Source organism: Tupaia chinensis, unplaced genomic scaffold (assembly GCF_000334495.1).
Source record: "Tupaia chinensis unplaced genomic scaffold, TupChi_1.0 Scaffold143615_1, whole genome shotgun sequence".
In the NCBI taxonomy this organism is placed as follows: domain Eukaryota; kingdom Metazoa; phylum Chordata; class Mammalia; order Scandentia; family Tupaiidae; genus Tupaia; species Tupaia belangeri.
The window spans coordinates 354,332-378,955 of record NW_006203463.1 but is presented as its reverse complement, the minus strand read 5'-3'; the positions used below and the strand labels follow the sequence as shown (position 1 = coordinate 378,955).

At 44.0% G+C, this 24,624-nt stretch overlaps 1 protein-coding gene across 1 annotated transcript in view; it reads right to left on the bottom strand.

Annotated features, from left to right (window-relative positions):
* Nucleotides 1-24,624, bottom strand: part of SCFD2 (sec1 family domain containing 2) — a 457,870-nt gene that overhangs the window by 394,593 nt on the left and 38,653 nt on the right. The window contains exon 3 of the mRNA XM_006164377.2: nucleotides 19,604-19,731. Within this exon, the coding sequence (XP_006164439.1) occupies nucleotides 19,604-19,731 (128 nt within the window). The remainder of the gene's footprint in view (nucleotides 1-19,603; nucleotides 19,732-24,624) is intronic.

Sequence of the window (24,624 nt, the reverse complement as noted above, 5' to 3'; positions counted from 1 at the left end):
TTAAGATTTGTATTGTTTTTACTAATGTACTGACTATGAAGTTGTATAGAATCTTTTAAAAAAAGAAACAGCTTTTCTTAAGGAATTATTAATTTAATTTTATTTATTATTATCATTATCTTTTAATTTGCTATAGTGTACTTGCACTCATTAGAGAGAGAGAAAGTGAGAAAGCAAGCCACCAGGTCCAGGACACAAACTGTAGTTGAGCATGTGGGAGTCCAGCACCTTGGTCCCCAAGGTTGTATACATGAGCTTCTGCTAATAACAGTTTGTGTGGGGTGTTTTCTTTCTTCTTTTTCTTTCTTTCTTTTCTTTCTTTATTTTACCATGAGCCCTGATGCCTAGTATGTGATTTTTAAATACACACACACACACACACAGATATATATAATATATTAATATATAATATATATATAATATATAATATATATATATATATATACTTGCTGTGATTATTCAAGTCACTGGGTCCATGTCTCAAGCCATGGTTGGCCACATGGGAACCCAGCACCCTAACCACCAAACCACCTGCTGGTCCCCTACTATGTGATTTTTGCAAAGCACACGTCTTTCAGAAATGCACGTGTACAGTTGGGTATTGCGCAGTGACGAGGACAGATCCTGAGAAACGCGCTGTTAGACTGCCTCCTTGTGCAAACCTTGTAGAGTGCACTCACACAGACAGACGGTGCAGCCTGCCCACACCCAGGCTGTGCAGTATAAAACATGCTACTGTATTGAATGCTGCAGGCACTGGCATCTCACTTGTATCTGTGTATGCAGTAAGACATGATGGTCAGGACCAGCAGATGGCATAATGGTTATGTCACTGGACTCCCATGTAGTCGACCACAGTTCAAGTCCCGGACCTGGTGGCTTAAAACTCATGCTGGCTTTTGTCCGGAATAGCCATCTTCCAGTAATGAACCAAAATGACGAACACAAAGGTAAAGAGGAGAGGCACCTGATATATGCTCTCTAGGCCTTTTAGAAAACATGGAGTGGTTCCTTTGGCAACATATATGTGAATCTACAAGAAAGGTGATATTGTAGCCCTTAAGGGAAGGGGTACTGTTCAAAAAGGAATGCCCCACAAATGTTACCATGGTAAAACTGGAGGAGTCTACAATGTTACCCAAACAAGTTAAGGGCAAGATTCTTGCCAAGAGAATTAACGTGCGTATTGAGCATATGAAGCATTCTAAGGGCAGAGAGAGCTTCCTAAACGTGTGAAGGAAAATGAGCAGAAAAAGAAGGAAGCCGAAGAGAAAGGGACCTGGGTTCAACTGAAGCGCCAGCCTGCTCCACCCAGAGAAGCCACTGTGTGAAAACCAATGGAAAGGAGCCTGAGCTACTGGAACCTAGACCCTATGAATTCACAGCATGATGGATGGTAAAAAATAAACAATAATAAACTATGTGGTCTATAAAAACACAAAAACTCATGCTGGACATGTGTGTGCATGTGCCCAAAATGCCAAGGGGACAATGGAGGAAAACGGGTTGTGGTGTTGCCATCCCGCCTAGGGGGTGATTTCTCACTTTCTGTCTCTCAGCTCTCTCTGTCTCTCTAGCGAGTGCATGTGCCCTATAGCAAAAATCTCTTAAAAACAAACAAACAAACAAAACCATGATGTTCAGTGAAGCTTGCCTACACAAAAAAGCCATGGGATTGTGACCTCCCAGAGTACACCAGGGCCACTGTGCTCACGATCCAGGACTAGCTGAGGCTAGGGGTGCCCCACAGTCCACATGGCTACACACTATGTGATCCCAAGGTGGGCCAAGAGCCAATTGGAGGTGCCGTCTCTCTATCCTTGTCTCTTACTCAAGAAAGAAAGGAGGGAAGGAAGGAAGCAAGGGAAAAAGGAAGGGAGGAAGAAACAGAAATCAAGGAACAGTACAATAGAAATAGGCAAGTAGCATGGTAGTTAGGGCGCTGGACTCCCACATGGCTGACTGCAGTTCGAGTCCTGGACCTGGTGGCTTGCTTTCTCACTTTCTCTCTCTCTCTCTGTCTCCCACTCTCTCTGATCAAGCTGGAAAATAATAATAATAATAAAGTTCAATTAAATAATTCTTTAAAAATATGATAGAAATGATAAAAGGGAAAAAACACAGAGGTATAGTGTACATACCCTGAACGGGGCTTGCAGGATTGGAAGCTGCACTGGTGAGTCAGCAGTGGTGAGTAAATGAGTGGGCCTAGGACGTTCCTGAACACTACTATTGACATAATCATCATATACTTAGGCTACACTAAATTTACCTTTTTAAAAGTTCTAAAATAAATAATTAACCTTATCTTCCTGTAATGTATTTTACTTTACAAACTTTTTGACTCTTTTGTAATAACACTTAGCTTAGAACACATTGTATAGCTGTACACAATTTTTTTATATCTTTATTCTATAAGCCTTTATTTTTAAATTTTTTTATTTTTGTACTTTTTAAACTTTTTATTCAAAACTAAGACACAGGACCAGCAGATGGCATAATGGTTATGTTGCTGGACTCCCACATAGTCAACTGCAGATCAAGTCCTGGACCCAGTGGCTTAAACCTCATGCCAGGCACGTGTGCATGTATACCCAAAATCCTGAGAGGAGAATGGAAGAGAAGGGATTGCAGTGTGGCCATCCCCAAGGGGTGATTTCTCACTTTCTGTCTCTCTCTCTCTGTTTCTCTCCGGCCAACGCATGTGCCGTACAGCAAAAATCTCTCTCAAAAAAGTAAGACACAAACACACACGTGAGCCGAGGCGCTCACATGGTCACTGTCTTCTACCGCTATACCTTGTCCCACTGGAAGGTCTTTCGAGGCAATGACACACATCTATTTGTCATCTCTGAGAACAATGCCGCCCTCTCCAATCCTCCTGCAGGCCCCTCCTGAGGCTGTCCTGGAGGAGGTATCACTCTTCTTTGTTTAGAGATAGATTTTTGCTATAGGGTGTGTGCACCCGCTGGAGAGACAGAGAGACAGAAAGCGAGAAATCACCCCCTGGGGGACGGCCACACCGCAATCCCTTCCCCTCTATTCTCCTCTGAGAAACTTGGACACCCAGCGTGAGTTTCAAGCCTCTGAAACAACCACTACTCCACCTGCTGGTCCCAGAGGTGTCACTCATATCGGAACTATGTCCTTGGTGGTTTGGTGAGTTTGTTTTCTTCCTCATAGCTTTGCTTGTAATTGGAATTAATTGGATAATTAATTGGATAATTCCAATTACAAGCAAAGGAATGTTCATCAACCATGAACATTTCTCTTGAAAGCTTTTCAGTATTCGGGTCCATGTTTTCTGGGTTTTTTTTAAGTTATTCTTTTATTTTATTTTATTTGTTATTATTATTTTTTAAAATTTGAACAGAGAGAGAAAGCAAGAATGGGAAAGTGAGAAAGCAAGCCACCAGATCCGGGACTTGAACCGTGGTCAACAATGTGGGAATCCAGCACCACTGCCAGTCCCTGTGTTTTCAAATTTTTAAGGGGGTTGCTAAAGACTGCAAAGAAAAGCTTCTGCTAAATACTTGACTGCAGATTTTCTCCAGGGCTCTCTAGCCCCTCCTGCGGTTTCCTGTCTGCTGGCCCTCCTCCAGCTTTGAGCTCTTGCTCCAGGTCCAGGCCTCCTCATTACTCAGTCCCAGGAACCACCTGGATGAGCACCTGCTCATCCCACCCAGGTGAGCGCAGTCCGCCCTCAGCCACGGCCTGGCTGAGTTCCGCAACCCCCTCATCCTTGGCAAGTCCTCCAAGGTCGTGGACGGACTTCTGCGTTGTGCTCAGTAAGCCTGTGCACCCAGGACGTGCCCCGTCTGGGGAGCCCTCACCTCCCTCTTTTGCTAATTTCCTGTCCTCTGCTCTTTCTCCTTCGGAAACCTCACAGTCCTTGGGACTCCTGGCTGGTACTGCATCTTTCACCTTTCCTCTCCTCTTTTCAGTGTCCTCTTCTTTCCCTCTACACGGGGAAACATTTTTAAAACTTATCTTTGAACTTTGGGTTCAATATTTTATCCTCACAATGACATCTTTTATTTCCAAGAACTCTTTCTTCCATAATATCTTTATTGAAATATAACTCGCATACCAGACAGTTCACCCTTTAAGTGTACAATTTGATGGGTTTTGCTATATTCAGGGTTTACAACTATCAGTGCTAGACGATTTCAGAAAATGTTTACCACCCAAAAAAGAAACTCTCCACTCAAATGCATATGTATCAGAATATAACCTGAGTATAACCAGGAAACAGGGAAACAAGAGAAATAAAAACACTCGAGTAATTATAATAGTAATTACAAACTGGCTTTTCTTTTTAATAAGACTACTCTTTTTTAAAATTTAATGAAGAATAAATTCTAGAAAGTAAGGGAGGAATGAGAGAGTACTACTTAGCTGGAGCAACACAACAATAAAAACCACACCCACCCCATGAAGGGCTTTACCTGGAATATGTGCACAGACTCTGCAGCAAGAAGGCAGCCGCCTCCCGGAAGACCCTGGGCAACCCCAGACTCAGCAGACTCCAGCACCCCGAGGTACAGAGTCAAGAGGACACCGCCACGGGGTGAGCACACAGATCTTAGATGTGTACCCAGATCATCTGAACACAGGTACCCACCCACATAATCACCCCCAAAAGGGGGGACAGGCTATGTCCAGCACTCAGGAATACTCTCTGTATATTTTACCAGTCAATAACCCTGCAAGGATAAACCATTCCTTGAGTCTATCACGACATCATTTCTTCCTTTGCTTTTTAACTTCATTTAAGTGAACTTCTACATAGTACTCATGTATCTGGCTTCTTTTGCTCAATACTATCCAAAAACCTCAATCTTTTTGTTACTGTCTTTACTTTTTGTTACTTTTACTTTTTGTTACTGATGTTATTGTCTATATGACTGGACCAGCGGCTTTATCCATGCTGTTGTGGAAGCACATTCAGCTGTTACAGTCTGTGTCCACTATAATTAATGATGTTATAAACCTAAGACATGTCCTGGGACCAGCAGTTGGCATAATGGCTATGTCACTGGACCTCCATGTAGTCAAGTTCAAGTCTCAGACCCGGTGCTTAAACCCATGCCGGGCACATGTGCGTGCGTGTCCAACATCCCGAGAGAACGGAGAAGGGATTGCCGGATGGCTATTCCCCCCCCTGGGGGGGGGATTTCACGCTTTCTGTCTCTCTGTCTCTCTCTGTCTCTCTGGCGAGCGCACACGTGCTTCCGGGCGAGCCGCCCCCCTTTTTGAAAAAAAAAAAAAAAAAAAAAAACTCTCCAAAAAAGAAAAAAAAAAGACCTGTCCCTTGGTGGTCCAAAATGCTCACTTCTATTGGCTCTGTGCCCGGGTGAGTACATCCCGCTACTGGGTGGGTAAATACTTCACACTGTCAAAGTTTCCCACAGCCTTGCCAATGTCTTCACACATTTTAAATTTGATTACTTTTTCTCAAAAGTCAAGGTCTCACTGTCACAATCCTCGGGCCTCAGCCTCCCACCTCGAACAGGATCTCGCCGTGAGCCCAAGATCTTCCTGCCTCAGCTCTGGTCGCAGGCCAAAGGAGCACACTCTCACGCCAGCCTTCAGGTTACACTGGGCTGTGACCACGTGGCCCCGGCACGCAGAACGTACCATCATGTTAGCAGCGTGTGCTGTGGCAGCTAGGCCTAACCGAACTTGTAAACTATGCATGTAATGTAATCTGGTTAAGTCCCCTTCAAGTATTTTATGGGTCACCGAAACTCTAATAAGAGTGAGAAAAATATCACAGCAGAAACCGCAATGCTGTACTATTAGATAAACCTTTATTTTTCTCATTGTTTATTGGTTTACTTTCTTACCTAACTATATAGGGAAAAGGCCTAAAAAGCAAGATCCTAGTCAAGGAAAAAAGGTTCCTTTAATAGCAGGGTGGTGTGTGTCCAGGAAGGAGGGCGCTGTACAGTCCTTCTACCTCACATAGGTTGCCATCCACATTCTCTAGTTTATGCTATTAAGTTGTCGGGAAAGTCACGATGCATTTTGCATGGAAAACCATAGAAAAACACATCACCACTTTCCCGACAACCTAATTGCATAACTTTTAAAGTATTCTCTTGGTTCTAAAATGAAACGATGTCTATCTCATGTAAAATGTAGTTTTTGCTGAGAAATTGACTTTATTACTGATTTTTACGACAGGTAAAGCATTGCCTTTCAACAGGTAAAGAAACAGAAAAGTAATAATAATAATAGTAACTGCCTGCTTCTTGCCTCAAATTGAGGTCAAAGTGCAAAGAAATATGGTTAGCGTACAGGTGGGGAGATTTAAGCCAGACACGAATAAACAATCCTGATCATGATCACCACTTGGCATTGAAACGAGTTATTAAAATGGGAGAGGGAGGGCATTATAAATCTCCTACAGGGATGTGAAGGCCACTGGACACGGCCAGTTGTACAGTGAAACTTGGACGGAGCCCAGCTGGGAAATGATGTCCACTTTTATAACATCATAAATACTGAAGAAAGTTTTCTGGAAGGGCTTTTTAAGAAGAGTATGTATCTTGTTACACAAACTTCTGAGCTTTACAGCATTACGAAGGTAGAACAAGAAACTAATGTGAAAAGAGCATTTTAATTCAATGAATCAAATTAATCCAACAGGCCCCAAATTCAGAAACCTGCTGCGAGATGTATTTCAAGGTAAGGATGGAATAAAGTCTAACTGCTGCAGGACGAGGGGTCACAAACAGAAAATACACAGCTCCCCCTAAGTTGTATAAAACAGTGAAATACAAAACCAGCAGAAACATTTATGGTTTGGCTCTCGGTGGGGAGGCCGCCTTCCTGAGGCCCACTGCAGGGAGGCTGGGGCTTACACCTCAGCAGGGGGCAAGGAAGGGGACAGAGGACCTGCTCTCAGAGCTACACCACTGGCCAGGTAGGGGTGCTTCCCTGGTGGGACCACTCTGCTTTACAAAGGATTTCTGCTCTTAAGAAATTCTCAAAATAGGGACCAGCAGATAGCGTGATGGTTAGGGCACTGGACTCCCACATGGCTAACTGAGCTTTGAGTCCCAGACCTGGCAGCTTGAAAACCACGCCAGGCAAGTGTGTGTGTGCATGCCTCAAATTCCGAGAGGAGGATGGAGGAGAAGGGATTGTGGCAGGGCCAGACCCCTGGGGGTGATTTCCAACTTTAAGTCTCTCTGGCAAGTGCACACACCCTACAGTAAAAATCTCTCTCTAAAAAAAAAACCCTCAAAATAAGGATCAGCAGATGATTACGACACTGGATTCCTACATGGCCAACTGCAGTTTGAGACCTGAACTTGGCAGCTTGAAACTCGGGCTGGGCATGTATGCTTGCGAGGCCAAAATCCCGAGAGGAAAACAGCGAAGGGATTGTGTCATGGCCATGGTGTGTATGTGTGTGTGATTTCTTGCTCTCTGTCTCTTTGTCTCTCCGGTGAGCACAGGCACCCTCTATCAAAAATCTTTCTTAAAACAAAAAAATCCTAAAAATAGGGGCCACCAGTGGTTATGGAGCTGGGCTCCCATATGGCCAGTCACAGTTCAAATCCCAGACCTGGTGGCTTGAAAATCATGTCGGGCACATGTGCGTTCATCCTGATTGCAGCGTGGCCATCCTCCCTGAGGTATGATTTCTCACTTTCCCTCTCACTGTTTCTGTTTCTCTGGGGAGCACACACACCCTATGGCAAAAAAAAAAAAAAAAAAAACTCCAAACAAAGAAACTCCCACCTGCAGTCATGTGCCTTCTCATTAGATCATACTTGCAGGGTTTTAAACTCCTACCTGTAGTCTCATGCTGAGGACTCCATATGCTGAGAAAACAGAAGACTGACAAGCAGGAAGACTGACTACAGGTGCTTCATGCTTATCCCCTCTACCAGGGAAAAAGTAAACAGCTACATGTTGACAGCAGTGGTTACGGAGAGTGCACGCTGTAGAGGACAGAAATTCAGAAATTCAACAGCCTGCCTCCGCCCCTGCTGGGAGCTCAGAGAAGGAGGGGCTTCTCCCTGTGGGGAGGAAAAGGCAGCAGATTCCCTGGGGGGCCTCCATCATTCCAGCAGATACCCGCAGTCTTTGCCACTGGAGGACCCTGCAGTCCTCCTAGGCCCTGAGCGCACATGACTGTGCTCCAGAGAAGGGCCCATGTCTGTCTTGCCTCCATGACCCAAGTGGTGCTGCCCTGCACCCTCTTGAAATGAAGCCACTGGGAGAGCAAATCCTGCTCCTGCCAACAGCCAGTGCATCCCTTCACCCTGGAAACAGCAGGTATGCTTCTAAAGAAATCAAAACTAAAACTAGACATACTGAGTGACCCAGCAATCCCTCTTCTGGGTATAAACCCAGAGGAAATGAAATCATTAGCTACATCATAAAGATCTGTGCTCTCCCATAGTCATCCGGAATTATTCGCAACAACTGAGATAGGCAAATGGCCTAAGAGTCCCTCGTCACTTAAATGAATAAAGAAAATGTGGTACGCTTGTGCAGTAGAACGCTATATGGCCTTGAAGACACTACCGTTTACCACATGAGTAGAACAGAGGCATTATGCTAAAATTAAGCCAGACACAGAAAGAAAAAAATCGCGCAACCTCACTTCTATGTGCAATTTTTTTTTATGTTAAATATACAGAGAAAGAAAACAAAAGAGTGGTCGGGCAGGGGTGGGGGAAAACAGAAATGCAGACATGCAGGCCAGAGGACACAGAGTAGCAAATATGCCAAATGAACAAGTCAGAGACACTATGCCCAACATGAGGTCTATAGTTACTAAAACTGGGGGCCGATTCCAGTCCCCTAACTAAGGAAGGTGGAGTCTACACCGTCAGCGTGAGCTCGAAAAACACTGAGCATGTGTCCACGCATGCCCCAAGTCCTGCCAGGCCGGAGAAATGGGGCCGGGATTGCAGCGTGACCACATTCCTTCGAGGAGTGCTTTCTCCCTCCTCCTCTCTCGATCCCTGTGTCTGCATCTCTTTGGCAAGCACACATACTCTCTGGCAATTTAATAACATAAGAAATGAAATTTTTTAAATTTTACTTTATAAAATAAAATTGGAAGTGGGTTGAGGGGCATACAGTTGTAATCCCACCTACTCAAAGGCTGAGACAGGAGGATTACAAATTCAAGGCCAGCCTAGGCAACATAGGAAGAACACCTGACCTCTGAAAAAAAAGAAAAACAAGCCAGGTGGTAGTGCCATGGTAATGCCACTGGACCCACATGGGCAAGGTCCTGGGTCCATGTCCTAGGACCCCTCTAGCGCGCCAGGTGCAAGAGCGAATGTCCATGATCCAAGTCCACTGATACTGGAGTTGAACCACAGCATGGGGCAGCTGTTAGGGGACTCTGTCTCTGTCATGGAAGAATAAATGGGTAAAACTTTTAAAAATTGCATTGTACTAGGGATTTTTGTGGAGTAATATTTCATTGCTCTCAGTGCCAGAAAGGTAACTATGTGTTAATTTGCTTCTCTAGAGTAACCACTTTACTCTTTACATAGTCCCACAATGTCATGTTGTAAACCTCAAATATACATAATAAAAACAATGGCATGCTGGTTAAAGGCACTGGATTCCACGTGGCTGACTGTGGTTCAAGGCCCAGAACTGGCGGCTTGCTTTCTCGCTTTCGCTCTTGCTCTGTCCTTCTCTGGTCAAAGTAAAATAAATAAATGAATAAATAAAGATAAATAAAATAATTTTAAAAATAAGATTAATAAGAGAAAAAAAGAAGAGGAAGAGGAAAGAAGAACAAAAAAAGAAACAGCAATTTAAGTTACAGTTTAAGAATAGAGCCAGAGGGCAGTGCTTGAGGGGACATTAGGAATTCAGGTGATGGAGTGTGAGAGGTGAGCACTTCTTTAGTGACCTTACGCTTTCAGGCATCATTAATTATTAACTCAATAAAAGCTGCTTCTGTCTCTTTCGCTATGTTCTCTTCTTTCCCACACCCCCTAGATGGATGTAATCCTCAGGGCTCTGCCTGTAGCCCTCTGTCACTGTTACTGTCTCTCCTTGAATCACCAAGGGTATATTTCAGTTGGGAAATTCACTGCTCAGGCTTCACTGTAACCAATCACCAGGCAACAAAACCTTGAAGCTTGACTTTCGCTTCTGGAAAGCATTACTCCAGCAACAAGTTTCCTAACTAAGACACTCAAGAACAAGTCCCACAGGGAGGGCGTTCCCAGCCTTGGGCTGGTGGGGTGTCTTCACACACAACTGCATGGCTTTGGTCACTACCTTTACACTATCTTTACAACGTGTCTTCAATCGCCAGGAAACAAAAGATAGCTCCATGAGGTATAGCCTCCTTTTACAGAACACCTTGAATTTCACAAACACTGTATTTCACGTTAAGTCATCTCATCTGATTATCAGGTTAACAAGGACTGTCATCATTTTGCAGACAGATTCAGAAAAAATAATTTGTTCATTAAAAATAAGATGTTTCATATGTCCCTACAAGGACCTCATATATACTAAGCGCACATAATTACATTCTTTAAGTAAAGGAAAATAATCTATTGCCTCTAACTGGATAATAGGTAAAAAAAAAAAAATTGCAATGAACTTTCCCACCTTTTCTCATATCTGACTGAGCCAATGATCCCTAGGAAACTGTACCAATCACAAACCCAGAGAATATGGCATTCCTTTAAATAGTGGTTCTCAAAAGCTGTTCCATGGACGCCTGGGTCCCTGGTCCCCTAGTTTCATGATGATAATTCAGTGTTACCCGACTTTGCTACTATGCTGTATTTGTACTGTGGACAGAAGTCTGACTACTTTTCCTATCTTCCAAAATCTTTCAAAAGGGACTGGGGAAGTCATGCCCACAAACATTAACAGACCATTTATTTATTTATTTATTTTTTGAATGGCAGAGGTAGGTTTAATGGAGTCACTTTGTCTTGTTAATGAGCCAACCACCCCCCCTCCAAAAAATGCAAGTAAAAAAACAGTTCAATCACACAACACTTTATACAGATATAGCCTAAGCAGACCATTTATTTTCTATTAACAGGATTCTTCCTACCTCCTGTCCCTGGCATAGTATCTTTGAGATGTATATTTCAACTGATTACAGTGTATTCTTGTGCTTATCTTTTCCCAAGACGCGGTACTTCTCTTTTCCTTGAGATGTAGATTAAGCCTTTCTTTAATCTCTTCCCAAGACACAGATCTTCCCTTCCAATCACCAACCTGAGAATTGTGGAACCCACCTGTAACCTACAAGGCCCGCTTCTACATGTCCCACCTTTTTGGGCCAGACCAATGAAAAATCTCTTCACTAAATGTTGTCTGTCAATCTCAAAAACAAATCAAAGGAACCCCTGTACATGATCACCCCGAGACATGCATGCCTCTTCTCTGGCCTAGGTCACTCACAGTTGGCTTGGAAATAAACCGCATTAATTATTAATTATTAATTTTACAGATGGGGAAAGCCAGTGATGGGAAAACGCTGGTGCCTTAGCACTGGCACCAAGTTCCACGAGTAGTCAGTGAGAGTTCAGAGCGGCTCTACTGAAACTGGAAGTGACAATGATTTATCAGATCTCAGCCTTGAAGGACACATCAATATTCTGTCTGAAGAAATGGGAAGCAAGCAAGCGTGGTCCTGGTGTACGTGGAAATGCAATGACTGTCATGAGGGGAAGTACCGCTGTGAGTATCTGAACTACAATCTGGTCTCTTTTTCCATGCATCCAATTTTCACTAGAAGAGACATCTGAAAATGTAGTCTTCAGATCCTTTTCCCAAAAAAGAATGAAGTGAGCCTGTCACTCTAAGGAAAACGATTGACAGTATGTGTGGTCAATGACCAAAGTCATTTTCATTAGAAAATTGGGGGAAAAAAATCACATACTTGGAAATATGTATCAGCCTCCACATCTTTATATTCCCAATGCTTAAAGATTTTCTAATGACATCAATGGTTTTAGAACAAATGTGCTTTTATTAGACTCCACAATATGTGTCTGTATATGTTAGAGACCCAGTATTTTCCAAGAGACTAATGAATGATGGTATAAAATAATGTGTGTAAAAGATTCATTCAGGGGGCCAGCAGGTGGCATGGTGGTTAAGGGCACTGGACTCCTACATGGTCAACCACGGCTTGTGTCCCGGACCTGGCGACTTGTTTTCTCACTTTCTCTCTCTCTTACTCTGTCTCTCTCTGATCAAATTAAAATACATACATACATAAAGTTCAATAAAATAATTCTTAAAAAAAAAAATCCAGGGGCCAGCATGACCTGGTGGTTAAGATGCTGGAATTCCCGCATGGCCAACCGCAGTTCAAGTCCTGGACCTGACAGCTTGCTTTCTCACTCTTCCTCCCTCCCCCACCCCATCCTCCATCTTTCTCTGGCAAAACTCAGGTGAAAAAGATTAATTAATTAATAATAAATAAATAAATTTTTTTAAAAAAATCCATTCAAAGTACAAGATAAACCAAAAGACTCTTTTTTTAAATTTTTGTATTATCAGAGGGAACAAGTACTAGTTAGAGAAAGAGTAAAGGCGCCCCCATGGGAAAGGTCATTCTGCAGTGGTTTTCTCCTCCATTTCTCCGTCCAGTCGAGATCTGCAGCACAGATGCACACATGTCCAGCGTGTTCTCAAGCCACGGGGGCAGGGAGGCGCCACCAGTGCTGGGTGAGGAAGTAGTGCTGCCGTGACACAACCAGAAGCAGACAAAGAGGGGCCAGGAGCTCCCTCTCCCGTCCAAGCTTGCAGTCTCCCTCCACCTCCCCTTTTAGCACTGCCTAAGAGGGGGCGGCTGGAAAAGTAGGAATCTGGTGTGCAGTCCCAGCCCCAGCCACAGGAAGCAGAAGGGTTCACTGAGGTCTGAGAGACAGTCATCCCGGAAAAGATGCTTAACCTTTCTGCTGTCATTTTTTTCTTGGCTGTGAAATGGGAGTTTTAAAAAAAAAAGAGTACTGGGGTCAGCAGGTGGCATAGTGGTTAAGAGTACTGGACTCTCACATGGCCAGCTGCAGTTCGAGTCCCGGACCTGGTGGCTTGTTTTCTCTCTCTCTCTCTCCTCCCCCCCTCCTCTCTTTCTTTCTCTCTCTCTCTCTTCTCCCCCATCTCTGGTCAAATTAAAATAAATAAAGTTAGATAAAATAATTATTAAAAAAGAATAGCAAATTGGCAAGATTATTGGGAGCATTAAGTGAAACAAACTATGCAAAAATTTCTATTTTAGTTTCTGAAGCAAAGTAGTATCCAATAAAAATTAATTCCCGTCCCCACTCCCCAAACTGTTCCGACAGCTAATAAATGAGGCTGGGAGGTTGAGGGCTGATCGCCAGCATGTGCCCAGGAGGCTTCCAAATCCCCTCTTCATAAGTGGCCACGTATCACAAGGCACGTCATCCTTATTAGGTTTTAATCTGTCCTTTTTGCAAAGTTTAGCCATCTCCCCACCCAACTCTCTCTTTCTCTGTCTCACACATACATGTACACGCATGTACACAGACATGCACATTCTCCCTGTAATCTCAGACAAAATCCTCCATAATGAAGGCAAAGGTATAAATGTGATGAACACACGACTGCTATCCAGCCAGGACTGGACAAACGGAAATGCCCATAAAAGGAAACAGAACAACAATGTTGAAAAAGTACCTATCAAGTATTTTAACGTAGGGCTGATTTTCACAGGCAACAGCGCTAAAGGTGGAAGGCAGGAGATGGCAGTAAGTGTGGCAGTGGTGGGAACGAAAAGTCTTATCTGGAACTTTAATAAGAAAAATATAGTATCCAAAATAGAGGTAAGATCAAGACATTGCTCTTCCATTCAGCTCTAGAATTCACGTTTTAGGAAAGACGTTAATAAGCTAGAGCTTGACCAGCGGCTCCGAACTATAAGCAACTGTGATGATAAAACGTGGGAAAGTTTGTCTTTTCAGAAATGTTGAAAGAACTCGTTACATTTCATTTGGAAAAGTGAACGCGGTGAGTCTGTAAGATTGACCCGAAGCCACCCCAGACCCAGAACAAATTGAAAAGCATCACAATGAAATGGATCACATTATCATATAGAAATGCAGCTCAACAGACTTTTTTACAAAAAATTGTTTTCAATAAAATTGTGACCACAGAATTGTCAGCATCCCCAATACAGGGTGTTTTGGAGTGGGAAAGGCAAACAGTCAGGAAAGAGATCATGTAACATAACTCCAGCTGAAGTGAGAAGGAGAAGACATGCACAGCTCTGCATAAGGAAAGCCTGTGCTAGGCCAGTCCACGGTGCGGTGGTCAAGGCAGCAGGATCCCAAAGGGCTGACTGTGAGGTTCGAGTCCTGGACCCTGCAGTCTGAGAAACACATCGGGGATGTATGCATGCATGTCCAGGATCTCCGAAGAAGGGAGATGGAGAAGAGACCTTAGCACGACCATTCTCCACGGCTGTGCCTTCCTGATCTCTCTCTCTCCCACTCTCTCTCTGGCATGTACACGCGCCCTCTGGAAAAACAAAACAAAAAACAACAACAACAAAAAAACACCCTGGGTTATCAGAAGATATCAATGTAAAACCTACAAAAAGATAGATGAGGTGGAGAAAAACTAGTAAATTTTCCAGGAAGAAAAAGAAAAATCATTTAACTTGATCTGTTTGTTTTGATTTCAGACTCATTAAACAACCTTATAATTTGGTTTCCTATGTAGACTTTGGTATGGGCAGAATATGGCCGCAGCACACCAAATCCAGTTTGCTTGGCAGTCATAACCTTCATCCTGCTCAGAGCTTGCATTCTCCTTCAAAATTCTAGGAAATAAATATTTCTCCCATTTGCAGGGATAAGGAAGTTGAAATACGGGGCCAGCCCCACATCCTAGTCGTTAAGGAATCTAGACCACATGGCTGGCCATGGTTTGAATCTGGTTTGCAGCAGCCTGAAAAACATACTGAGCATGTGCGTGTATGTGCCCAAAATCCTGCCAGGAGGGCCGCATGGAGGAGGGCTGCAGTGTGACTGTGCCCCACCCTGCCAGGAGGGCCACATGGAGGAGGGCTGCAGTGTGACTATGCCCCACTCTGACAGGAGGGCCACATGGAGGAGGGCTGCAGTGTGACTATGCCCCACTCTGACAGGAGGGCCACATGGAGGAGGGCTGCAGTGTGACTATGCCCCACCCTGACAGGAGGGCCACATGGAGGAGGGCTGCAGTGTGACTATGCCCCACCCTGACAGGAGGGCCACATGGAGGAGGGCTGCAGTGTGGCCGTGAGGGCCACATGGAGGAGTGCTGCAGTGTGACTATGCCCCACTCTGACAGGAGGGCCACATGGAGGAGGGCTGCAGTGTGACTATGCCCCACGGTGGGGGACGGGGGGCGGGGGGGTTCTTCTGTCTCTCTCCATTTCTCTTTGGCAAGTGCACCTACCCTCGGGCAATTAAAAAAAAAGGAAGGAGAAATGGAAGTATGGCTGAGAAGTGGCAGATGTACAAGAAAGCTGCTGCAAGAAAGTCAAGAAGAATGAAGGCTAAGAAATGCATCTTTTATATTCAGTATTTTGGAGACCTTTCGGTAAAAAAGTGTCAGAAGCCAGACTGCACTAGATTGATAAGCCAGAAAATAATAAAGAAACAGAGGGATCAAACAGAGAATACTCTTTCAAAAAATCTGGCTGCAAAAGAAAGGATAGTAACATACAGAGATCTGTTTTCACTTCGGCTTTATTTATTTATTTATTTTTTTATTGCCAGCAGATACATGTGCTCACCAGAAGGGGAAAGAGAGAGAGAGAGAGCACGCGGGCTCCCCTCAATGGGGTATAATGATGCCACAAGCCTTTTTCCTGCATTCCTCCATGCCTTCAGGATTTGGGGTGGGCATGCAGGCACACACACCAAGCAAGTTTTCCAAGCTGCTGGGGCCAGATTCGAACCGCAGTTGGCTGTGTGGAATCCTGCTCTCTATGCCCAGCAAGTAAACCCAGGCTAAGGGGCTGTCTTCACTCAGCTTTCATAGGACTTCCAGCCCCTCGTTAAACACAGGGGAGTCTGCCCAGTCTATAGAGAGCTACAGCACAAAGTGGCAAAGATCTCGCAACTACAGTGGTACTCCACAAAAAGGTTCTCTATAATACAAGGGGAGTTTGAGACAGGCATCTTCCATTCATTTCTTCTGTGGTCATTTTGGGTTCAAACAAATGAATATCTAGATGGGATGTCTTGTTTTCTAATTTTGCTATAGGGCTTGTGCACTTGCTGGAGAGACAGACGGGCAAAGTCAGAAAGCACAAGCACTCCCCAGGGGGGATGGCCACACCACAATTCCTTCTCCTCCATTCTCCTTTCAGGATTTTGGGCACACACACCCCTGGCATATTTGTCTAGCCGCCTAATTCAGAACTCAAACCACGGAAGTGGGCCCTGTGGGATCCAGCCACCTTAACCACTATGCTACCGTCTCGCCCCAGGTCTAATTGTTTTTTTTTTTACTTTCAAAATATATTTTTCTTTATAAAAGTCAGTGGGAAAAAAACACTGTTCAGTAACAGTGCTTTAGAAATCACTTTTCTTGAACATATCTATGTAGTTAACTGACATGTAATAACAAATTCTCAGAAAAAATGGCATATGTTTCCATGTGCCATGATAAAATGAATTTTTTTCTTTGTTTTAGCAACTAAACTTTTCTCCTTTAAGACACTAATGTTTATCTTTTGTGGCACCTACAGTATTTTAATATAAACTTACCTTGTATTAAGAAATTACATATTTCAATTCTGAGGTTCCAATCATGGGGTAACAGTCTAGAATTAAAATCTGTTTATTATCTTGGGACCAGAAGATGGCATAGTGGTTACATTGCTGTACTCCCATGCAGTCAACCATGGTTCGAGTCCTAGACCTGGAGGCTTAAAACTCATGCCAGGCACATGTGTGTGCATGCCCCAAATCGCAAGGGGACAGTGAAGGAGAAGGGATTGCAGCGTGGCCATCTCCCCTGGAGGATGATTTCTCACTTTCTGTCTCTCTGTCTCTGTCTCTCAGTAAGCACATGTGTCCTATAACAACAACAAAAAATAATCTGTTTACTACCTCATTTTTAAAACACCGTAAGTCTGTATCACAGTGCAAAGATTGTACTCCGACAGAATTTACAGCAGGAGTGGAAGGGCAGAGCGTAGTTCAAAGTATATCTGGTCATTTCAAATGCTGCTAGAAAAAGCAGTCCAGCCACTTAAAATACCAGACTGTAATTTTTTTTTTTTTTATGAGGAGCTATATGAGAAGCAATTTTCAAATATCAGTGCTTTGTTACGGTTAAAGGCCCAGCTCATTTCTTTAGTGTTTGCGGTCACATATCTGTTTGTCTGTGGAAATGAGACCGGCTAGTGAGAAGCAGAAACGGGCAGCGGCCACCCTGTTACCTTACATTGACGCGTAGTCGGCTCTCGGAGGGAGTACACTTTGAGCCAGTGTTTTGGTCTTTCCTACAACAAATGCTCATTAGCAATCACATGTTTCCTTTCTGCTTTCTTTTCTCCCCTAGCCCTCTACCCCCATGTCTGGAGTTCTGGGATACAGCAAACTATTGGATCTAAACTTTTCTGGGGGTGGGAAGATGGTGTTTGACAGAAAATTCAAACATTTACATTTAAATTCCCTATGGCATTACCTATCCTTTTTGAAAATTTCTGGCTTTATTAATTTGTAAAAGTTAGAATTCCTTTAGGAATGGGAAATTTGTTGATCTTTCAAGAGTCCCACATCATGGGAACCAGCAGTTAGCGTAATGGCTATGTCAGTGGATTCCCACGTAGTTGACGGCGGTTCGCTTTCCGGACCCGGTGGCTTAAAACTCATGCCGGGCGCGTGTGCGTGCGTGCCCAAGATCCCGAGAGGAGAATGAAGGAGAAGGGATTGTGGCGTGGCCATTCCCCCTGGGGGGTGATTTCTCGCTTTCTGTCTCTCTGTCTCTCTCTGTCTGTCTGGAGAGCGCATGTGCCCTGTAGCGAAAACCTCTCCAAAAAAAAAAAAGTCCCGCATCCAACAATAAAGTTGACTTATATACTAAGGTTATATTACGGAAACACAATATAAATTAACCTTATCATCAAGACCCTCTGTGCAGTCCTCCTTCCATTTATTCACAATATGAGTTAGTTCTTGTTCAGACATGTTTAGGAATAAAGAACTCTATAAGGTAAACTACGTGTTAGTAATGTGTACCTAGGGCTGTGGAGAGAGAAAGGAAGAAAGACAAAGAAAGGGAAAGGCCAGCCAGAGGCATGGAAGTTAAGACGGCTGGACACTCCACGGCTGACTCTGCAGTTCCAGTGCCAGACCCCGTGGCTTGAAACAACACCACGCATGTGTACATGCATGCCCAACACGCCAAGAGGAGAATGGAGGAGGAGAAGAGACTGGCATAGCCATCCCCCTGAGGAGTGCTTTCTCACTTTTTCTCCCTCTTTCTATTTCTTTTCAAGTGAGCACACGTGCCCTATGGCAAAAATTAGAAAAAAAAAAAAAAAAAAAAACCCAGGAACCAGCAGTTAGCATAAAGGCTATATCGCTGGACTCCCACATAGTCGACCACAGTTCGCATCCCGGACCCGGTGGCTTAAAACTCACACCAGGAGCGTGTGCGTGCATGCCCAAGATCCCGAGAGAATGGAGGAGAAGGGATTGCGGCGTGACCATCCCCGCTGGGGGGGGATTTCTCGCTTTCTGTCTCTCTCTGTCGGTCTGGCGAGTGCACGCGCCCTATAGCGAAAACCTCTCCAAAAAAAAAAAAAAAAAGAGAGAGAGAGAAGCCTTATTATTATTATTTTTTAAGTAGAGAATTAAACTTTCACAAGCTTTCAACAATGAATTCTACAAATTAACTAGAGTCACTATTCATAGTTAAATAGTCCCACATTAATAAAATTATTTTATTTTAAAGCCATAAGCCAAATTTCTTTTCTAAAATTAAAACAGTAGCTCTGTGGTTCTCTGACTCTTTTATCAGAAGAGGAAAAAAGCCCATTGAAATATTAAATTCCATTGGAGCCCTATTCATCTAATACGGAAGGCAAAATTGGATGTGAAATAAATGAGAAATGAGAAAAATGCGGTCTGTAATCCCCTCAGGAAGAAGAGCTAAGACTTGTGTGACTGGATGCTCAGGCCGCTCTGACGATGAGGGACGAGGGACGGTCCAGAGCTCACCTGCCTGCTCAGGTGCATTCCGTACAATGGTTCTCAGCTGCAGTGTTTAGGGATGGAGGGGAGGAAGGGGGAAAAGGGTGGAATTGAATGAAGGGGAGGTAGTCCAGTTTTGATAGTTCTAGATTAACTAAGAAAAATGAAAGAATGATTCTTCACAAGCAAGTGCTTCTTACAGTCCCCAGAGGTGAGTCTAAGACAAGCGGTCATGGCCGAGCCCTGAGGGCGGTGTGCAGTCACTCCTTCCCTACTCAACAGCTCCCGGAGGCCAGGCCGGCAGTACTCTCACTGAGAGCCCACGCTGGCCAGGCGGGCGCACAGCTCAGAGGCTGAAAGGAGCCTCCTAGGGCCTCGTTGCCCTCTCCTAGGTGAAGGGTTAGGCTTACCCATGCTCATCTTGATGGGCAGGTTCTCTCTGCTCGCTGCTTCCACTAGGTGTCTCCGAACTTCCATCACCGCCTCTTTGCACTTGGTGTTCAGTAACGCTTCCCACAGGGCTTTGGCTGCAGAGTCACTGCAGTGAAACCAGGAGTAAGGCTTTAGAATATGTTTCTACTCAATGATGGAGAGGACTGAACGCAAAATTATTTCATGAATATCTTTGCCGAGTGCTAATGTAGTCTTTCCCAGTGATAGACTCTAAATACGAAAATGTAAAGAATATCGAATTCACTTAAATGGCATCAGGTACTGAGAAATTAAGGAAACGAAAAAAATCAAGCCCCCCCCCCCAAAAAAAAAGGGGGAAGGAAAAAGCTATATAGTGTCATGAGAAGTATGGGAAAATTGTACGATAAAAAACATTAAGATTTTGCACTTAAATGCAATTCAGAATGCAATTTATCACACAGTAACATAAATGTCCCATAAGCCCAAAGTAAATGTATGTCTAAAAATGATGTATCAGTGATTAGAAGCTTTATATCCCTGGGAGATAAACGCACTTGTCTGAGAAACACAAAGCCATCGGCAACAAGAAACCCGCTCAGAAATTACTCAATAGTCTTCCTAATTAGCAGGCTTCCTATGGAGTGAAGCCAGGCGCTGTGCTAAGTGGCGGGGTCTGAAGTAGTCCACTCTGGGCCTCGGGCTGCAAGGACAGCACTCCGGGAAGCCTGACAATCCACCGTTGATAAGGGCCCGAAGCACAGCATTGTGCAGGCCCATCTGGGCTCGCTCCCCCAATGGCCCTCTGTCCTGGCCTGCGAGCAGGTCGGCGTTATAAATGAGCACAGTGTTCTTTCCGGAAGAGCTCAGCCATGTTGCCAAGCATACACATTTGTAGTAACATTTTAAAACGGAACATAAAGAAACAAGGATGACTTCTGTCCCTTTCTAAGGACTTTGTCCTCCACTAAAGCCCGGCTACTTCTAGTTAGCACTAGTTTGAAAATAAATACAGCTTTCAATTTTAGTTTTAAAGTTAATGGAAGCAAGATCATTTTGTTCTCAATGTTACCTAATAAGACACGTTTCCAGTTCAATTTGACTTGGAATAGTGATGTATGTTAGCACTGTACGTAATGCCTGCCACGTAATACTCTTTCACTAAGTAATGGCTGTTTTTAATACCATTCATTTTTTCTACAGTGAGTTAAGATCCCTGCTCAGATCATTTCTCTTTTTAAAATCTGATCAAAGCTGTCATCATTACAACTCGGCATCAAACATTCTTGAGTTTAAGTGAGCAGATAAACGTCACGTCAAGCCCTGTATTTGGCTGGAACATAGATAAAGACACGTTTTCAATGATTTATAGTCTGGGAAAAGAGGCACGCATGTAAGCAATGGAATTACCACAAAAAAAAAAAGTGTGAACAGAGCCACGATCACTGCTCACATAGATTTCTACGCAAACCTAACACTGGCTGGGAGGACAGGCTCCAAGGGATGACTCGTCCGGACATGACGAGCAAGTACTAAAATAAAGATATGCGCTAGACGCTGCCCAGGGCTGGGGGCAGGGCGCTGGGCCAGCCAGTGTCCCGAGGGTTTAAGGAGCTAGATCCCACATGGCCAGCTGTGCAGTTTGGGTTCTGGACTTGATGTCTTAAAACACGTGCCCGGCACATATGCGTGCGTGCCCAAAGTCCCGAAAGGAGGGATAAATGTAAGAGGAGGAACTGCAATGTTCCCTATGGGTTGTGCTTTCTCCTTCCTCTCATTCTCTTTGCTGAGCCCACAAGCTCTGTGGCAAATGAAATGAAGAAAGAAAGAGAGAGAAGAAAGAAAGGAGGGAGAGAAAAAGGAAAGAAACAAAGAGGGAAGAAAGGAAGGAGAAGTAAGGGAGAAAGACGAGAGGAGAGGAGAGGAGGGGAGGGGAGGGGAAGGGAGGGGGAGAAGGGAGGGGAGCAGAGCCTAGGGAAGAAGTTAGGACTCAATCTATAAAGGAGAATGGGGAAGAAAAGCTTCATAGAAAATATAAAATCTCAGTCCACAAAATTCAGAGGACACTCAGAACGTGCAGAGTCACAGTCTGACACTAAGGGCTGTCTCGTTCCAGGCTGAGCTGCGGGGAGGGAGGGAGCCACACTGCAGGGCCCTGGATCCCCTGCCACAACTTGTCAACTTTGATCGATAGATGACGGGAGCCAAGGACCTTCTGATTGACGTCACACCCTAAGAACGGCAAAGCTCAGCGATTCCTAATGGTCTATCCGAATTCAAAAGCAGGTCTGTTTGCTATGGGGCTTTCAGAAAGTTATGGAATTCTCTGAGCTCTGCAGGAATTAGACTACCACTGACCAAGTAGGAGCAGGGCAGTTGCACCTCACGTCCCCACACTTACGGACCACAGGCATCCCCGGCTTTATTCCCAAAAGCACCTCTCCCCAAACCACAGGGATTCTCACCCAGCCTCAACTCAACACAGAGCCTCCAGCACAGAGCGTCCCTCCTCCTTTCCCTGAAAATCCACGGCTCACTAGAGCAGGGTGTCTCCAAGGTCCCAGCAGGTTACGTAAGGCTGGGGCCGCTCGGGTAGGTGAGGGTGATGGTTGTGCTCACCAGAGAGACAGAGTCAGAGAAAGGGGAAGAGGAAAAGCACCCCAAAGGGGCGTGTCACACCACAATCCCTCGCCCACTATTTCTCTATCCTGTCAGGATGTGGGGGACACATACACATGTGCCCAGCATGTATTTCAAGCTGCTGGGACCAAGATTCGAACCATATAGTTAGTCATGTAAGAGCCAACCTCCTTAACCACTAGGCCATGGGGTCAGTCTGAGATTTTCTTATGAAGGTTTTAAGCCATGACTCCTGTTAAATAATAGCTTCTTGCCTCTTCAATTCAATTATATTGAAATTTTACAGGCTGCATACAACGAGACATTTTAAAACTACAATTGCTGGAAACCAGCAGATGGCGTGGTGGTTAAGGTGCTGGACACTCCCACATGAGCAACCATAGTTCAAGTCCTGGACCTGGTGGTTTGATTTTGCACTTTCTCTTTTTCTATGTCTCTCTCTGGTCATATTAAAATAAGTGAATGAATAAATAAAATTTTTAAAAATATCTTTTAGAAAAAACTACAGTTGCTACTTTTATGAGGAGCTTAAATTCTATAACTATTTCCAGACTGATTTATCTCATAACTGTACAACTCTTGGACCAAAAGTGAACGCTAACATTAATATTAGCCATTTTTACACTTTCAACAGGACTCTACTTAACCCAACACAGACAGATAAACATCTATTTTTAGTTTTTGAAAGCACCTAAAAATTTTTTGTAAGATGCCTGCGTATTTTTAAAAATTATTTTATTGAGCTTTATTTATTCATTCATTCATTTATTTATTTTAATTGGACCACAGAGACAGAGTGAGAGTGAGAGAAAGTGAGAAGGCAAGCTGCCAGGTCTGAGATTCGAACCGCGGTCAGCTATGTGGGAATCCAACACCCCAACCACCATGCCACCTGCCGGCCCCAAGATGCCTGTATATTAAAAAATCACTGCAGCTTTGAACAGATCAAACTGCTGCTAGATGACTTATACCTATCTAAGTACTTTGTGCTTTACTGTAAACCTACTTAATCTTGCTTGGTCTTTTAAGTTTAAGTACAGTTGGTCAACATCATTTAATAATTAGCCCCACCCAAAAACAGTTTACTTGTTTTTTTAATGGCTAAATTAAGGAAGATCTTTGAGAGGTAAATATAGTATTTATAAATTTTATTCAAATATATCACTTACATTCTATTTTTAAACCATTTCAGAATCTACAACATTTGATCCTGACCTCCTGAGCCAAGCCATCGTCACTGACCCAGCTGACAGGGCCTCAGAGAAGCCAACTGTCTGACTTAAGCACGTTGAACCAGGAAGTGGCAACACCAGGACCCATACAAAGGTCATTAACTGACTTCTTTCCATTTTTTAAAAAAATTATCCATTTAATTTTTATTTATCATTATTATTTTTTAATTTACTACAGGGCAAACACACTGTGTGTGTGAGAGAGAGACAGAGAAAGAGAGAGGGAAAGTGACAAACAAGTCACCAGGTCTGGTTCTCGAACCCTGATCAGTCATGTGGGAGTCCAATGCCCCAACCACCACACCACCTGCTGGCCCACCAACTGGCTTCTAAGCCCAGGAGTCTTCATACCACATCATGCCATCTTTGTATTATACAAATCATAAAAAAAACTACCACTTAGCTGTAAAATGTCAATCATTTTCAACTTTTTTTTTTTGGAGAGGTTTTTGCTATAGGGTGCGTGCACTCACCAGAAAGACAGAGAGAGACAGAAAGAGAGAAATCACCCCCAGAAGGGATGGCCACGCCACAATCCCTTCTCCTCCATTCTCCTCTCAGGATCTTGGACACACACACACACACACCCAGCATGAGTCCAAGCAACTGGGTCCAGGACTCGAACCATGATCGACTACATGGGAGTCCAGCGACATAGCCATTACGCCAACTGCTGGTACCTCAACTTGTTTTTCAGAGTTTTTTTGTTTTTTTGGTTTTTTTTTTTTTTTGCCTTAGGGCATATACGCTTGCTGGGGAGAGAGCGATGGAGACAGTGAGAGGGAAATTGATAAATCACCCCCCAGGGGGATGGCTACACTGCAATCCCTTCTCCTCCTGGAATCTTGGACACATACGCATATGCACTTGGTGTGAGTTTCAAGCCATGGGTCCAAGATTTGAACCACTGTCAGCCATGTGGGAATCCAGTGATGTAACTGCTATGCCATCTGCTGGCCCTTCCATTTTCAACTTTGTGTATGTTGACTTTCTTTCAAATCCTTAACATCCTCTTTTCTCCCTGTAAGGTCCCACGTGGGCCCATGTAGGAGAGACTGGAATACGGTGAAGAGTAAAGTTGATCCACAAACCCGTGAAGCAAGTAAAGCCGTGTCAGGGCTTGGCATCTATTGTTTTGAACCATTCCA